The sequence below is a fragment of the Drosophila arizonae genome, chromosome 5 (genome assembly GCF_054131065.1).
Source record: "Drosophila arizonae isolate 15081-1271.41 chromosome 5, UAZ_ARI_1.0, whole genome shotgun sequence".
NCBI lineage: Eukaryota > Metazoa > Arthropoda > Insecta > Diptera > Drosophilidae > Drosophila > Drosophila arizonae.
In genome coordinates, this window is record NC_142925.1 from 8,569,892 (window position 1) to 8,589,082 (window position 19,191).

Consider the following 19,191-nt stretch of genomic DNA (forward strand, 5'->3'; position numbering starts at 1 on the left):
TTTTCCACCGCACGAATGACCCCCACCACGAGGTCTGGCCGACTGAAGAAATGCTGTAGCTGCTGCCCTTTATATAGGGCTACTTTCACTCAAAGTCTAAGTCGCTCTCAAATGGTCAGCCCGAAGTCAGGGAGGGTTCGTTGCAGCCGAGCATTAAGTGAGCGATGATAGCACTCTCTGCTGCTGCCTACATATAGACAACTTAATTGATCTTCGAGAGTTGGGCACACAGACAGAGAGGCCGACGGAGACACAGACTGTGAGATAGAGAGGGAGACAGATATACAGGCAGACAATTACTTTAAAATTATATATATATAACATATATATATATTTTTTTTTTTTTATTTATAACAATTAACTATAATTATAGCTATGAGCTAGGCTATTAAGGTCTTCAAATTGATATGTACATAATTAATTTTATCTAATGAGCTATAATTTTTTTTTGTTTCTTAATTTTTCTTATATTTTCATGATTTTACTAAGTATTATATATATACTCGTTCGTTTTAATATCTCGTTTTTCATTTATTTTTCTGTATAGCTATGATATATTTAAATACATAATTTGTTATTTTAAATTTTAAATATTGTACAATTACACTCATGAAATATCTGAAGAGCTGCTACAATTCTGTACAAACCTTAATATTTTCAACAATATTGTTTCTTCTTTATATTCCTGTCTTTGATTTTGTCCTTTGGCTGAATGAAAAGGAAGTCTCTTTTATGTAAATTACTATTTTAGTATTTCCTTTGAAAAAGATTCTTGAAATCAAATCTGCTGTGTAGCTCTCCCTTTTCTTTAAATTATGCATGCATGCTGCTTTGCTGGAATTACCTATGCATTTTAAAAATTGCTCACATTCTGCAGTTGTTGAATTGATTTTTGGTTGCTTCTTCGTTTTCTTGCTATTTATATTGCCTTTGCCTTGTCCTGTGCTAGATATTTTGACCAACAAACCTTTTAACGTTAACGTGAACGTGAAGCATTCGCCTGCCAGTCTCAGCCGGTGCTCAGCCACACACTCACATGAGCACCAGCTGCTGAAGAGTGCTCATCAGCCTAATCATGTGGAATAAGGCGGAAACGGAAATTGCATATACACACACACACACACATGCACAGTTGTGGAAGTTGGCTGTCAGTTAGGGCATGTGTATGTATGTGTGTGTGTGTGTGTTTATGGGTTAACCAGATTCAAGTTTCTATATGTTAGTAGTTACAGTTACAAACTCACACAGACACTCACACACACACCCACAACTGTTGCGGATATGTTGGATACGACATTGCTGCGGTTAGACATTTATGTCAAACATTTTAGTGTGCGGCAGGAAATGTTGCACGGAATTCGAGTTTGGTCTATTAATTAAAATTGCATTTGGTTTATAACTGCATTTCGTGAAAATTGTGGCCATAATTTGCACCTGCCTATGCATATATCCCATGGGGTTAAGTTAGGTATTGCAATTATTCGCGCTGTGGGTGGCAGCTAACAGCTTGAGTGAGGTAGGCAGCCAGGAGGGCAACCTGCGTCATGTTATCAGCGTCGAGCACACATGGCACATTAGCTCTTATCGCCTCACTGCATTGTTTGTGGGCTTAGGCCGGCCGTCGTATTCAAATGACAATGGCTGATAATTAAAGTTGCAAATATTTGGTAATGGATTTCGCAAATTGCAAATCGAAATATATGTTGGTTCTGTGCAATTTTAATGCGGAGTTTAATTTGAATTGGAAACTTTTAGTTTTAGATGAGACTGAGGCAAATCGTTTTGATAAAATGTAGTTAGCTCTTGGTTCGTAAATTTCAATATACATCTGTATATCTATTTTACTGTGTTTTCAGATTTATATTCTTTTATTTCAAAGACTTTAGTTTTATAAAAGAATTGAATAAAATTTTTATTTTTGATATCAGCAATGTTCCAATATATTTTTATATTTATTTATACACAGAGTCAAGTTTTATAATTTGAATTGACGAAAAAATGTTAGAAGGATTAGAAAAAAATCTAGGAAAATTATGTAATAAAATAATTGTTAATGTATCCTAAAAGTCCTGATTTTACGGTTCTTTGTATATCTCATTCCGAATTACAAATAAAAAAAGTACAGACACAAAATTTTAAGGAAGCTTTGCTTGTATACATTAGAAATTATTTTATTTTTAAAATTACAAATATATGGTTTTTTATATTGAAAAAATATTTTTATTTACTATATATTTTTAAATACAATATTATTATTATTTTTTTTTTTAATTTTTACTATATTAAAAAATTTGTTTTGATATATTTTTAAATTTATTTAAAACATATTTTTTATATATTTTTTTAAATATTAAAAGAAAACTCTAAATATATTTTTAATATATTTTTTAAAGCATAACTAATTTTTCTTTAATATATCAACTTGCCTTCTGCTTGTAAAGCTTTACGTTACTTGTTTTAGTATTAAACAAGCCTAATTAAGCATAATATCTTTCCTTACTGAACTCTAAATTTAAGCATTCATTATTCTCGACACCGAAATCTGTCTTATTCGCAGCCAATGTCATTGGGTCATAACCATAAACCTTAATCAATTGCCACTGTGGGGCTATGTATGGAATGTCAATGTTGACTGATAAGAATCTAAACATTTGGCTAACCCTCGTTTGCGCTCACGCTGTCTCACTCTGTCTCTCTCTCTCTTTCTCTGCGTCACACACAAATACATATAAACGTAACCATTTCCCTTATCGCCTTTAGAAATTTAATGCCATTTACTCATTTTCCCATTCAATAATAAAAAATATTATATATAAACGATGCTTTCAGGCGCAACAGCTGTCAGTGTTGCGGTTGCTCGGTTATTGTTGCCTGCTGCTGTTGGTACTCAGGAAGTTTTTCTCTCTCTCTCTCTCATTTTTTTTTTACTTACTCAGCATTTACACCAACGTGGCACCTGAGTGCTAACCGCTGTTGCAGCTGCCTGTGCAAAAAAGAGTAAAGAAAATATTAAAAACGTCAGTAAAATTGATGTTTTGCACATCGACTTTGGCTTATTGTGTTAAAGGGCTAACGAGCATTTTAAACTTGCCGCAAACTTTATGGCCCAGTAAATAGGTATAACATTGAAAGTTGTTAGCAATTAGTTAACTAAAGCATAAACTATCTTCATTTGTGTTGAGCATAACTTGTTACGCTTAACATTTTCATGCTGATGTTCTTTATATTTATTGCCTTTAGGGCTTGAATTTTTTTCTTATTTTTTTGTAATTTTTTTAAATTTTATTTTTATTTATTTTTTTTTTGTTTTAATTTGTAAACACAATTTATAATTAATTCTTTTAATAGGGCATTAAATGCTGCTAGGTTTGTCGATTCATAGAAAATAAATTTAAGTTTTATTTTATTGATTTATTTTTTATTTCTTATTTTATTTTATTTTTTATAAATACATTATTATTTTTGATAAACATTTTTACAGAGTGCTTGAATGTCCACCATAAATTTCTACACTTACTTTTCACACACAATTTATTATAAATATATACATATTTTTATTCAGCCGCTCTCTAACCACAAATTGTGGCCGCAACTGTAAATGTGGGCGCCGTGTGGCAAATGGAATTAATTTTTGTGTTTTCGTATATGTGTGTGTTCGTGCTGCCTGTTGCATAGTTGATAAACGACTTTAGTTGTACGCCTGGTGTGGCTACCAACAAGCCATCAACAAATCCGAGCATAACAATTGCGATTACGAAATGTTCTACAAAATGATTAACGGCTAAATTAACTTGTCAATTAAACTAATCGTCTGTCGTTTGTCTTTTCGTATTGCTATAATTTTGCAGTTCTGCCCAGACCGTAGCGGCGCTACTTGAGGCGCACCGGCCATCAAGATTCCTATGCCAGCCCGCAAGGGGCTGTTAGCGCCCCAAAATACATTCCTGGACACAATCGCTACACGCTTCGATGGCACGCGTAAGTAGAATGAATTAAATATAAAATGCGAAGCAGCTGGGGGAATGCGTTTGATATTAAAATAAATGTGCAAAAATAGATGCAACGAGAGGGGGCACGCATTAAATTTTATGTTTAAATATACTAAGCGTTTTAAATTTTATAAAAAAAAAAATAAATAAATAAAAATAAATGGAAACATCAACACATTTAAGAGAGTTAATGCGAGATATGAGTAAATTTAAATCCAATATTGAATATTGGTTACATTTTACTTATAGATTTTATATATATAGTTTATTCATAAGTCGAATTCTCTTCTCAAACTTAAATGAGCTCATAAAATATTTTATTGTTGATTCGAGGCTCAACTCACAAATAAACTTTAAATTTTAATTAATGCGTTCTGTATCGATTTTCAAGTGAATAAAAAAACAGATTTTAAAGGTCCATGCGGGTCTATTTACTTTTCAGACGCTCCTTCCTGGCATTCAACATTAAACGTGACAGAATTATAATACTTCAATATACAGATGTATACACCCTTTTAGATAGTATTATAATTTTGTCACGCAATATATAAATATATTTATAGAGCTATCATAGCTTCCATTAACAAGTTGAAACTCTCTCACGGAGCTATATGCACGTTTGACGACTCAGCAACAGCTATGAGTGTACTGATTAATACTTTATGGGCATGAAAGTGCCTCCCGGCGGAAATGCGGAGCAAAAATTGAGAATACCCAGAGCCAGGCATAAAAAGCAAAAGTTAAACGCTATTTACTTAGACATCCAGCTTGCTTTTATATATGTATGTATACTTGTATGTATATGTATATATCATTTTCAATGTATTATTTATGCGTGTTTTATTGAGCGGCCACTGACATAACGTAACATTACGCTATGTATATATGCATAAGCCAAAGCGGCATTTGGGTAGATCATAAAAAATCTCACAGAGCTAAACGGGTGCATGCTGGGAGCGAACCCACAGAAGAGTGGAAAATATATTCAAGCTGTGAGCCAGACAAAAGCAGGCAGCATATTGGCTAAAAGGGCGAACACACAGGGACAAGGACAATGCGTGTCCCAATAGAAATCTTCGCTGTTAAATTAAAACTACATATGTGTGTATGTCTGTGACTGTGTGTGTGTGTGTGTGCTTATTGTGCTCTGTGTATTCTGTGTCCTGTGTCGCCTGGCAACGGCAAGCACAAAAGGCGCCGCCAGCACAAGGAAACTCGTAAAATGCTTTCCATTTGTCATAAGCTTTTCATTTTTAATTTTTCTGCTATATTTTTATTTTTTGTTTTCTTTTTCTTTGCTCTCTTTTTTATGCCAAATTTAACTGTCAACTTTTATGGCTTAAACAATGGAAATAACATTAGCTGACAACACGTAAATCCGTTTCATAATCAACTTGTTGATTATGCAATCGCTTAACCTTTTGACTCTGCCCGCCAGCGACATTTAGTGCACATCTGGCATCTCAATGGGAAACAAGGGTATGGAACACGCTCTGCTTATGAGTTGTCATCTCATGTTTCCCAAATAAACGCCAAGACATGGGAGGCAATAGTTTTTGTTTTTGAATTGTTTTCTGCTGCTGTTCGCATGTGTACATGAATATTATATTATGATGTATGTGAAAATTGTCATCTGCAGCAGTCGATGGGAGTTACAAAGTTTTTGGTTAGTTGCACGAGGACTGATTGATGATAGATATGAGATGCTTTCATGTTATCTTGACACTACGTTTTTCATTTGATGAGTTTTGTTGCCCTATATGATTTAAGATATGTTTGTTTATACGAAATGTTTGTGTTGTATTGCAATTTCTTTTTTTTTTCTTTTTCTTTTTCATTTGATTTTATTTATTTATTGTTTTGTATGTATATATTGTAAAATAAATGGCAAACTTCGATCTATGTACCAATATAATTTCTCAGTTACTAATTAATGCATTTTTTGATTAAAACAGTTAATAAACAATTAAATTAATTAATTTAATAAATATTTTATATTAATTGTAACTTGTTAATAAATAAATAAATTTAATAAATACATTTTTAAATGTAATTTAATAAATTAATGAATTAATTAATTTAATAAATACATTTTAAAAATTATAATTTTATTAATTTATTTATATTATTATTATTATTAATTGCGCTGCTAATTATTTTTGCTACTACAAATACCTTTCTACGCAATTCTCAAAGAATGAGCTTACAGTTTGTACCAAAGATAAATGTACTAAAATTAGCATAACAAACCAAGTTTTATTGCTCAATTTACAGCCATGATAAATTAAATTAAGTAAATTAATAATGTACTTAATCATATCTATTAGACAAAATCCTGTTTGCGCTGCTGTAGCTTATCCCTTATGAAGTCTCAACAAATGCACCTGTATTTATAATTAATGTCTGTCTTGACTGACCTTAGCAGCACTCGCTTAATTAATAATTCTGGTGACCTAGAGTAACACTCGCATATTTTGATATATCTCACACGTAAGGAACAGTCGACAGGCAATAATTTTTAGTGCTGGCAAAGCCTGCAAGTGATTTGTCTGCTGGGCGCACATGGCGTATGATTGTTGTTGTACGCAAGTTTAATGCGTTGACAAAGTGCGCAGCGCCATAGACATAAATTTCCCATCCATATAAATATATATATCGTATATACATATATGTATTTAAATTTTGACTAGTCAGCAGCTGCTGCAGCTGAGTGCGGCCCAGTCAAGTGTTTAATATGCCCAGAATGTGGCCGGCAGCCAAGAATGTGATTTATCTTGGGCCAGTTAACTTTGTAATGCTATCAAAAATGATTATTAACATTGTTCATGCTGGCTGTGTGAAATATTTACATTGCATTTGCTGCTTGTTAGTTCTTGTGTAGATCGATTATTGCATTTCTGAATGGGGCTGAGTAAATGCAAATTGATATTTATGCTCTAGCTATTCATAGCTCTGGCTGCTTGCATGTGTGCTTTATACTTATTTATATAGAAATGCTTAAGCCAGGGGTTGCGACCCCATTCACAGCTGCGCTTTTAATAGACTTTTCATCAGCTGCGTTAATTTCTCCCCATAAAGCTAAATAAATATTGGTCTGATTAAAATCAAGTGCATTAGCTTAAACGAACGCAAGAGTTGATGAAGCGTACGCTTCGTATGCGTAATATTTATTTCAGCTATCTGAACTGTATATGAAAATTCTTAAATTTTCTGTAAACAATATGAAATATCAAGGCTTTAATCATTTTTTTCCTACTATTTTTCCTTTATTGTAAACAAAAATACGTAAAATCATTTTCATGTTTTCATATTTAAGTTTTTCTCTTTTGGGTATTGGCAAGGCAGAAACAAAGAAAACATAAAAATAAGCTTTTGTTTTTGTTTTTTACGTTCAGCTCAGAGACAGCGTAAAAAAATATGTGGAGTGAATGCAGCGAATTGAGCATAGCTGAATTTTAATTAAATTTGTTTTTTGTGTGTTGAAAATGAAAATATTTGTTATTTGTTTTATTAGAAAAAAGTGGAAAAATAACAAAGGTCAAGCGTTTAAGTTAAGTAATTATTATGGAACTCACTTATTTATGAAGTCAAATAAAAAATGATGAAATGTTATATATGTATGTATATATATGTATGTATGTATATACATTTCGTCTGTCATTTCACACTGTCTCCCTCGCACTCTCTCACTGCCGTTCAATTTTCTTTTGCAGATTCGAATTTTGTGCTTGGCAATGCGCAGGCAAATGGCAATCCAATTGTTTATTGCTCGGATGGGTTCGTGGACTTGACAGGATATTCACGCGCGCAAATTATGCAAAAGGGTAAGACAATTGAGCTAAGAGCGACGCCGACCGAACTTGACTGACTGTCGAATTGACGGATAGCAACAAGCTGCTTCAACACTTCAATACTCAGTTGAATGTATTTGTACATTTTATTCAATTGTTTGCCAACGACGATGACGACGACGACGACGACGACAACAACAATCATGCGAAAATGAATGAACAACAACACAAAAACAGGCTGTTCATGTCATTTCCTTTACGGGCCGGATACAAAGGAGGAGCACAAGCAGCAAATTGAGAAAAGTCTTTCAAATAAGACGGAACTAAAGTTGGAAGTTATTTTCTACAAAAAGGAAGGTAAGACACTGGCAACAACAGCAACAACAACAATAACAAAAGAAGCTAAACACTTGCCCAGCAAATTGTGAGAAATTGTTGCTGTAAATTGTTTTCATTTTTAATTAAAAGCATTTCTTTTTCTGTTGTTGTTGTTGTTGTTGTTGTGATGCTGCTGTTGTTTCAAGTTCATTTAGCATTTGAGGTAATTTGTGAGCAACAAAGAGGAAATTACATGCTCCAGCTGTTTGCGGCAGCTAAAACGCAAAAGATGCCAAGTTGCTGCTGCTCCTGCTCCTGCTGCTGCTCCTGCTGCAACAGCTGACAACAGGCTGCGGTCAGGTTTAGATAAATTAGTTAAAGTTTCTTTTGAAATTGAGAGAGGGCACAATGTGATTGAAAGGAGATTTAATCCAGTTATGAGAGCAAATTGGAGATATCCTATTGAAAATTATAATTTATTCATGCTTAAGCTGGAAATATTTCAATGAGCTTTAAGAGACTTTCAGTTGAGATTTCTTTAGTTCAGTGTATTCAGTTATAAGTGTAAGTTTGCTTAAGGAATACAGCCTTTGAAAGATTTTTTTAGGTGTTTTTTTTCTTCCCCCATAGGATAATAAGGAATATTGGCCAGATCTATTTAATTAGTATATATAAAGAATATAAAAATTTTTTTATGGCTCTGTTGTAGCCCTAGAAACTGCATTTCTAGATAATCAAAGTTGAAAACAGATTCTAACTATATGAAAGCTTTACAGCTGCGGCAGTTGTGGCCTTCATAGAGTGGATGAAGCTATAGCTAACAGAATTTTAAAGCATAGTTGGCGAAGTTTTAATGGTCGCGCACTATTGACTGCAAGCTGCAGAGAGAGAGAGAGAGCGAGAGGAAGACAGAGAGTGAGAGAGATAAAGAGAGAGAGCCGTCTGAACTAATTCTAAGTTTTAATTGGGGCATAGCGCAGCGGAAAGCATTAAGTTCAAACATAGATATTTGTCGACTGTGTATAACTAGACTTTTTGTTTAGATTTTACATAAAGCTGGAATTCCTATTTTGTATTACCTATAAGCATTTGCATTAAAACACAGTTTTCCACAATTATTAGACAACACTTTTCTTCAATGAAATTTATGCAAGCTTAAGCTTTCAGGAGTCTATTAAGCTCTCACAATTTCACGCCTGCCACAATAAAAGTAGCCCAAGGCCTAGTTTGATCTGTTGAGGCGCTGGGAAATTGTTTCCTAATCCACTGTGACATATTCCTGGCTCATGAAAGTCTCACTTTCAGCAAGTGTCATCTAAGCATGAGCTGTGTGTGTGTGTGTGTGTGAGTCAGGCAACCGCAGCCAACTTAAAAGCTGTGGCCTGCCACATGAGAGGAAATTGTGCAAAGTTTTGAAAAACAGCTGCCAAAGGATTATCACAATTGCTGGCCAAACAACAGCAGCCACAAAAACAATATTAACAACAACAACAACAACAGCAGCAACACAATTGTGTAATAAGTGAAAAGCTGTAAGTCAATTGTGGCACACGTCCACGTGCGCCGATTGCACAAAAAGTTTTTGTTTGCTGGTAAACCAGCAACAGTCAGCAGGAGTTGGGTGGAGGGAGGAGGGAGGGAGGAGGAGGCGGTGGTGCTACTGTCTCAAGTGTTTGCCTCTGGCGTTCAGCTATAGCCGCTTTTAACCATCTTCGTATTGACTTTTAATTTAAGATACAGCCTGCTGCGGTTGCTGCTGCTGCTGCTGCTACTGCTCCTGCTCCTCCTGCTCCTCCTGCTCCTGTTGCCGCATCAATTTTCCGGTGCGTGGCTCGCATGAGCTTGACTTTATTGAGTTAGAGGAGCTTTGCCTTGAACTAGTTTCCATTGGCAGCAGCAGCAGCAGCAGTAACCGCCTGTGGTTTCTCGCTGTCTCCCAGGAGCAGAGGTTATACATACACACACCCACACACACACACACACACCCATACCACACTCAGCCACTTGTTGTGTGTGCGCACAAAACAATAAATTTGTTCGCAGCATTTTTGCACGTTCTCATCGCGTGTTTCACATTATTTTATTTCAATTTGTTTTTTGTTGTGCTTTAATGAAGTCACGATTAATCAGCCAAGTGGCCAAAGGCTAAGGCGGGCTATTAAATATTATCCACGCGCCATTCTAACAAGTTTTCCAATTTGCACTTCGTTTAAACAACTTTTATTAGATAAATAGCCCCCTCTATTATTATTAATTATTAATATTATAAATTATGCAGCAATTTGTAATTAAAACTCTTGGCGGCCATTAATAATTGTGGTTTAATCAAATTGATATGCAATCATTTTCTGCATACCATTAAATGTTAATTAACATTCGCTTTGTCGAGTCAAAGTTTTAAACTGTTTTGCTAACAGAAAAAAAAAAAACAATCAAAAATATGCAGCAAAACCTCAAATTGTTCAACCACAAATGAAATTTTATATGGTCCAATGAAATTGTTAAAAGTTATTTGAATGAAAATAATAAAGTCGATATGTATGTCTGTTTATTTGTTGGTTGTCCGCTTTGAGGCAATAGAAAAAGTAAATAAATAAATATATTTAATTGTCTTTTTGCAATATGAACCATTTATAAAGAGTATATTAGTTTTACTGTTCTTGTTGTGAGGTCAACCGAGTGTGGGAATATAATATATATGTATATGTATGTATATGAGGCAATAGAAAAAAGTATATTTTATTGTCTTTCTGTTTATAAAGAGTTGGGATAAATAATATATTTGTGGATATTCTCAAAAAATGTGAATATTCATTTTTAAACGTAATATTTTTAAATATATATTTTTTTTATATTTTGAAATATATATTTGATTTTGCTCGAGTTTTAAATATTTTATAAAGATTTTTAATAATTTAATTTAAATAAGATTTTTAAAATAATTTATAGAATTTACTATATCAATCATAAATAAATTAGATATCTTTTTCTCAAAGTGTGCATTTAAATTGTGAGTTTTGAGAAACACTCGAGGGATATTTGCAAGCTCTGCGATAAATACATATGTTACAGTTAGCAAGGAGTATTCATTTGATATATTTGAATCGTTTATGGAGGGTATATAGGAGCAAGCAGAGAGCTAAATCTAATCATCTAATGCATAATATATAAACTGAAAGAGTTTTATCTCTCACAGTTGCAGGGTAAAACTCAACAAGATTATTAACTCAATTCAACAGTAGTATACATTACTTTCAAATAGTTCTCACTATTATAGGCTCTGTTAATTTAGCCAACCTCACCTCCAGTTTCATTAAATTTGATGAGCTTTTTGCACTTCCTTGTGCCTGTTCTTCTATTTTTGTGTTTACTGAGAAACGTCTTCTCCATGGACACCAGCATCAAAGCAATGCTCGCTTAAATACTACCCAACATAATAGACCTTGGCTCGACGGCCACGCCTCCTGCTGCTGTGCAGACAAAGGCGTCTTTAGCATCGCTCAAATAGCTGTAGCTGTTTACATCAAACGTTCGCCATGGTCACTAAATCTGCTCTGCAGCTATTCAACTTAAATGCCCGCTATTTACCGTTTATTATGATTATATACAGCTATTTTGTGTGAGTGTGTGCGTGTGTTTGTGTGTCTGTGTATCTGTTTTTTTTTTTCAGTTTTTACAGCTGGCAACAGAGACCTGTGCCGTGGCCAGGGTCATTTTAATTAATTAACACGTCAATGTCATAATTTATCTCTTAATCCAGGTGCGCCCTTTTGGTGTCTGTTTGACATTGTGCCCATTAAAAATGAGAAGCGCGAGGTGGTGCTCTTCCTGGCCTCCCACAAGGACATCACACACACCAAGATGCTCGAGATGAATGTGAACGAGGAGTGTGATAGCGGTAAGTATGCCATGTTTGATAGCTCAAATGCCAAGAAATAAATAAATACTGTATAAGCCACATAGCAAATGCATTATCGCGCACAAAGTATCAAGCAAGCATTATTAACAATTGACACGCCCACACTAAAAATGCACAATCAACTTGTAATACACAAAGCACAAATCACACGCGCCCCAAAGTTAAATAATCCATAAACGAATAAAATAACAACAAATGTGAAAATGTTTGAAAAATTGGTTTAGCAAAATGTCTTGTCAGAAGGCGAATCATCATGATATATGTATGTATAAATGACTCTCATCGTGATATGAGCATATATATACATATATGTCTATATATATTGTCATATATATGTACATGTATCAAACGTTGTCACGCCTGTCTGCGGTTGCTCTGTGTGCTGCTCACATTTTCTTGTTTCATTTTGTATACCCATTGAAAATGGGAAATCAGGGTATATATAATTTTTGTGAAGGAGCCGTGACAGAAGCTCTATATATGGAAGCAACAGTATATATATTACTGAACTGAGTGACAAGATGGGTTGATCTAGTTAGTCCGATTGAAGGTAGATATCTAGATATCTCCCTAGCTCAAATTCTATATCAACTGTTTATCGATAACTCTTTATTATCGATAGTAAATGATCTTTTTTATACTGCTAGCGTTGAAGACTTCAGAGTTTTTTTTTGTGTGTTATGGTTGCATAATAGAAATATTAAGTGAATGCAATATGCAATATCAGCTCTATGCTGGGTTCAGGTGAACTCCCAGTCGAGCAGTCTCAACGAGAGCTCTCTTAGTGTTTTTTTTTTTCGCTGTCATGTCAACTTTATTTTTGACTGACTTTTTGGTTAACATCTTCGTGTTTCGTTAGTTAACAGCATTTTTGATTTTTTCTTCTTTTTGTAGAATGCTTTGAGCTTGTGCATATAAATATTTAACTCGAACCCTGTGCACTTTTTTTTTAGTGTTTTTAATTCCATTTTGTCAACTTTTTGACTGAGCTGAGCAGATTTGATAAATTTTGCACCACGTAGTTTTCCTAATGGGATTTACTCGGCTTAAAGTGACATTTAAAGTTGGGTTTAATACCAGCTAAGTATAAAATGAGATTTGTTTGATGTTGACTCAATTTATGTATATTTTACTGAATTCAAGTTTTTAATATTTGAATTTTGTTTTTGCTAGTGTATATATTTTTCATTGCTTTAATTTAGATCTATGACTATTTTTATCTGCTGTTAATTCCATTTTAAGCTGAAATTAATTTTTTAAAATATATAAATTAATTGATTGAAAAATTTAAGACTTTATCGTTTTTATTTTATTGTTTAATACAAATTTAATTTTAATTTGTTTTTTCTGAATTCAGTTTAAAATTGCAAAGTTTCCACTCAGTATAAATGTATTCAATGTGTTGAATTTTAAATATAGAATACATTTTACAATCGGTTTATCCCTGTTTTCATTTTAGTTTCAATTTAATAGCAAATTCATTTTAGTTTCAATATAATTTATTTATTTTCTGTAAATCAAATGGATATTCAGGTAATAAAGCTTTAGCTCTGATTTGAATTGAAATAACGTCAAATGAAATAAATATTTAATTTGTCATTAAATATGTTGAGCGTTGTCAGGAACCCAATTAGGCCTCCAACTATTACTCACCTGCGTTCGGTCGACCCGATTACGCATTAAATATGCTGACAACCGAATTTACTGAATTAGCTTAGTCTGAATAATACAGCGAGGGCTGTGAATTAAGCAACTGGCATGCTTAAATATTGATGTGCAGTCAGACAATTCTCAAAGGAAAGGATGACAGAGGGAGAATGAGAGAGAGAGAGAGGGAGAGAGAGGGACTAAAACAATTGCAAACAGAAAATGCCAAGTGAATTGTTTGGATTGTGCGCATGAAGTGAATTTATTCGCGTAGGTCATTGCGCATTCAACTAATGCGGATTAGTGAGCGGACTGGGTAAATTATTGGGTACATAACTAAGGTCTGGAGGGTTTTGGCTTGTGGACAGACTCCAGGCATTGTTTAGCTGCCTTGCACTCTGACGTTTTCTGGCTGCTTTCATTTGCAGTTTTATTAGCATCATTATTCAGCAGTCGCGGCTTTGTTCTCACAGACTCACTTGACTCTTGACTCTCGACTTGACTCGACTTGTCTTGAGCTGCTCCGGTCTGGTTTGGTCTGTCGTCTGTTCTCTGTTTCCTGTTTGTGGTTTCTGTGGGCTTGTGCACTCATGCAAAGCACTGACAGGATGAGCAGCTCAAAACAAACAAACGCTCGTTCACAGTTTTCATTCAGCTTGAAATGAGCACTTAAAATACTTTTCTTTTTTTCCTCAGATTATTACAAAAATAAATTGTAAAATTTCAAGTTTATCTGCAGCTGTTGCATGCGCATTGGCCAGAGGGTTTGGAATGTGGTTTGGCTTTCCAGCTGCTTAACATGCATTTGCTTCTGACAGCGCTTGAGCGCATGTCATGCGGTTAATATGCAGGAAATTTGCAATTTATATTGCATTAATTACAGCGTGTGTCCAGTGGCATTTGTTGCAGATGCTTGGGAGTCTAGCAAAGGAATATGACATAATCATATATCATATTGTTGGCGGCTTCTCTTTTAGCAAATTTAATTGAATTGATTGTAAAATGAATTGAATTTTTATTGGCAACACTTTTTTGCGATATTAATTAGTTAACTTTTAAATTATATGCAAAATTTTACAGCATAAAATTTAGTTGCATATAAAATTAATAATAATATTTAATATTTTTTAAAATTATGCATAATTTTATGTTAGCTAAGCCGTTTTTATGCCGTATACGTAATATAAGTCAATTTTATTTTTTTGCAAATAGTATACAAATGCATTTCAAAAGAAACAGTTAAAAGTGTTGAATTTTCAAGGCAAAGGCTAATTAATAATATAATATGCGATTACGTATAGGTAATATATATAAAGAGTTCCAGTGCGTATACGCGATATTTGCAATTGCCTGGATTCATCAATTTGCAAGCAGTTATGTGCTCAAAATCTCTTCTCTTTTATGGTTAGCCTTAAGCTATTGTCTGCTGCGATATAAATGCCAATTGCAGACACCTATGCGGCGTATGCGTAATAATTTGAAGTATTCAAAGTTTATCTTGCAGAAGAGCTTAGCGCTAAAGCAGTTTTATTTAATTACGAACTTTTGTCACATTAAGTCGTAAAAAATTTAATATTGTGTGTACATATGTCAGACACATTACGTATACGTAATATACATTCTTTTGAGCTTAATATTTAAGCCAGATATTTGCTGGTTAAATGAAGAGAGTAGAGCAAATTTATTTTGTTATGCATATATTTTATTGATGCCTTTAAGATTTAAACGCACCTGAACCTGCAAATATTTATCCAGCATATTACGTATACGTAATATACATTATGGCTCACTCCTTTATTTAGAGAAAGCTGTCTACTTCACTATTGGCAACCTCTCACACATTAATGCGCATCGGCTCACACACGACGTATACGTAATCCGGCGAAAATACACATCGGTAATAATATTTAATTACAAAACATTGACATTTGCCGTAAATCTGTCACGCTGGCTCGCACATTGAGTGGGCAATTGACATCAGCGTTGCGGTTTGTCAGAAAGCCAAGCGCCATGTGATATGAAATATGCACACAGAGTGAGGCCAACAAGTAATTAGGCTGTAAATTTGTGAGGAATTTGCCACGTTTGATGTGGCCGATGAGCCGAGATTCGCAGGCCAATTGAATTATCATTCGCAGCGACAGTTGTGTGAGAGCGAGCCACGGCCAGCGACAGTTCAAATGACCGTCATTTTACACATCATTAGGCCTGTCAGGAATGCGGCTGGAGTAGCTGCCGCAGCAGCAGCAGCAGCTACTCTTAACAATTTTTCGCCTGCGCGGCATGTGCGACATTTTTTTTATATATAAGCAATTTTTTCTTCGGCATTTGCCACACTTCACTGAATCGCGCATATTTTGCAGTTGCTTTGCCATATTTCTGTTTTGCCCTTCAATACATTTTATTTTCGTTGCTTTTGGAGTTGTTTTCCGTATGCGTGGAGCGTACGAAACGTGCGGCCTCAATTTTGGGTAACTCCAAAAAAAAAAAAAGAAAAAAAATTTTTTTTTGGTAGCTCGCGGCCCGGATCATTGAGTAGGTGCCTGGCAGCTTAATTGGCATTTCGATATGACAGCTACGCAGGGTACTCCGGCTCGCTTTCGGGGTTTTTGAGCCTCACACTGGACCAGGGTCTGGGTCTGTGTTTGGGTTCGGGACTGCGTCTGGATTTTGACTTCGAAATTGAAATCAAATTTGTTACGCCTGCTTTTCGAGAGATATCTACGAAAAGTTGTTGCAGCTATGTTTGAATACCCTTTGGGATGAGAATGGATATAAATATATTTAAAAAAAAACTATAATTTTATTGGTATAATTTATTAATTTTATAGCTCGTCTACCTATATAATTATATATATATAATTTTTTTATATATAAAATTTTTGATAATTTTTTATGCACTTTTAAAATTTCCTAATTTTAAAATTATGTAACTTATAATTGAATTTATGTAATTTTGATACTCTATTACCCCCCAAGCTCACTGACACCTCAAGGTCACTGGCCTCTCTCAGAGTATCTCCTAGTTAAGCAGTCTCGATTAAAGCCTTCTTACTTGTTTAATTATATTTTTAGGTCACATATCTTTTTTTTTTTTTTTCTTACAGATTTATTTTGTATATGTTATTATACGCTTTAGAAAACTTTCATATATTTTTTGTCTCTCGTGCTCTATACTCTCTCTCTCTATTTCTCTCTGTCAGCTCAAATACCGTCAGATTGTAATCCAATTGTGTTTAAAAATTCATTTCACCTTTGTTATTTAAAATAAAGCGTTTTTAATGAAGCAAGCGTGAAGCATTTTTACACTTTGTTAGCATATCGAAAATGAAATCCTTATAATTAGTATGCCGAATTTGTTGTGATTCTTGTTGCTTACCCCATTTCTGTATCATTTTTGTTTTAATTTTTTTTTCTTGTTTTTTTTTTTTTTTTTGTTGGGTCAAATTTTTCACAATCAAGCTAATTGTAATTTATAGCAGCACGCGCTGCCTTTGAGTTGCAAGAAAAAAACAAAATTGAGTTAAATTTAATGAGACCGTTTGAGACTGTTTGAGGTTGCAGCCATTGTGCTTGGTGTATATGAGATTGGGGTCTACCTTTATCCAGGCTCCGCTCACCTTCCATCTCTTGACACTCAGTTGGCATACCAGCCGTGTTTACATGCCCGCAGATTCACAGACATCAGAATTTGGCACGAAGCTTGGACTAGGCTGTGATTGATTGTTTTTAAGCTCATGTGCCATGGTTTTACTTAACTACTCATATATTTTCTTTTTGGCTTGGTCTGATATGATATGGGTAAGCAGTTGCTTGACTCTCGCATGCATTTATGAATTAAAATTGAAATAACAAATAAATTTTTCCATTTCGCTTTTAATTAAATGCTTTTTTTTATAGCTGCTGCAATGGCAAGCGAAATACTTTTATGGCGAAACGTTTTTAATATAAATATTTTCATGGCCGAAAACAATTAAAACCATAAACTTTGCGAAAAATGATAAAAATTTATGCAACTTTATGGAAAACTAAAAAGTATCTTATAATAAATGAAGAGATACACAGACCTTTGGCCGAGCTCAAAATGCATAATATAAAATATGTAAATTTAAATATAAAATCGTTTAGTTTGAAGTATTAGTCTGACAGATGGACAGGCGGACGAACGGACAACACAGTTCATTATTCTGATCAAGCATCTGCATATCCTTTATGGAATGTTCCTTACAACTAATATACCCAACATTGCCATTTTAAATTTGCTTAAGGTATAAATCACATAAATATTGCTGCATGCATTAGATGAAATTGCATTTTGACTAATAAACTGTTCCAAAGCACTTCAATAACGGTAAATGTGAAAGTAACTAAAACAAAAATAAACTAAAATTACGATTATAAAAAACACTACAGCTTGTGCTTTGTGTCGCTTCGAGACTCCACTTTTGTCTATGTGTGTTTATCTGTACGTGTGTGTGTGTGTGTAAGTCTTTTGTAGCTTCTTGCTAAATAATTTGTATAACAAATTGACTAAAAAAAAAAAATTAAAATTAAAATTTGTTAATTAACTAAATTTAATTCAAATTGTATTTGTACAATATCTGTATATTTTCTTTCTTTATGCTCTTTTTTCTTACTCTAACCGGCATCATCATTGTAATTAAACCGACATATAAAAACAAATAAACCAACCCCAAATAATAATACCCAAAATCCAAAAAAAAAAAAAACAAACAACTTTTAATAATTCACATATATTAATAAATTAATAAATCGCGACTGTCGTCTGCGGCTGCTGCTTCCAAAATTTGAAATTTTTTGCGTTGCGAATCTGTAAGTTTTTGCCCTTACAGCTGCACTACTGGGCGCTCGATTCCGTGCCGGATCGAATGCCGGCATTTTGGGCCTGGGCGGCCTGCCCGGCCTGGGCGGACCGGGCGCCGGGGATGGCGGCGATACGGAAGCCAGCGAGGGCAATAATTTGGATGTACCTGCAGGCTGTAATATGGGCAGACGTCGCAGTCGTGCGGTTCTATATCAGCTATCTGGGCACTACAAGCCCGAGAAGGGCGGTGTCAAAACCAAATTGAAGCTGGGCAATGTGAGTATGATAACCAATCCACTGAATTACCACCAAATGCGCATGCACACATATACAAGCACACGTATACCAATGCAAACACATACACACTTATCCTAATACAAACACGAGAGCGGCGCCAGGGCCATTTCGACCCAAATTCAATTAAACGTATATCGTTTTTAATCCACTTTGGTTCCTGTTGAAGGTAATGGCTCAACATACACACTCAACGTGTGGCGTATTATTTAAATTGAATTTAGAGGATATTAAGCTGTGCTATTTTTGTATATACATATATATTTTTTTGTAATACTTGAACTAGTTTTAAATTTTTTTTTTTTTTTTAGTTTAAATTTTTAATAAATAACTTTATGTTTTACTATAAAAGGAATTGTTTTTTGTTGATGGTATACTAGTTTTTGAATTTTTTAAACTTGTAAAGAT

At 34.2% G+C, this 19,191-nt stretch overlaps 1 protein-coding gene across 5 annotated transcripts in view; it reads left to right on the forward strand.

Annotated features, from left to right (window-relative positions):
• Window positions 1-19,191, forward strand: part of Elk (Eag-like K[+] channel) — an 85,446-nt gene that overhangs the window by 35,945 nt on the left and 30,310 nt on the right. For 4 of the 5 annotated variants that reach the window (XM_089469352.1, XM_089469349.1, XM_089469350.1 and 1 more), the window contains 5 exons: window positions 3,849-3,978; window positions 7,703-7,813; window positions 8,018-8,137; window positions 11,859-11,996; window positions 18,503-18,765. In XM_089469352.1, coding sequence (XP_089325478.1) covers window positions 3,903-3,978; window positions 7,703-7,813; window positions 8,018-8,137; window positions 11,859-11,996; window positions 18,503-18,765 — 708 coding nt within the window. In that variant the 5' untranslated portion in view covers window positions 3,849-3,902. The remainder of the gene's footprint in view (window positions 1-3,848; window positions 3,979-7,702; window positions 7,814-8,017; window positions 8,138-11,858; window positions 11,997-18,502; window positions 18,766-19,191) is intronic. The other variant, XM_089469353.1, reaches the window with a different exon arrangement.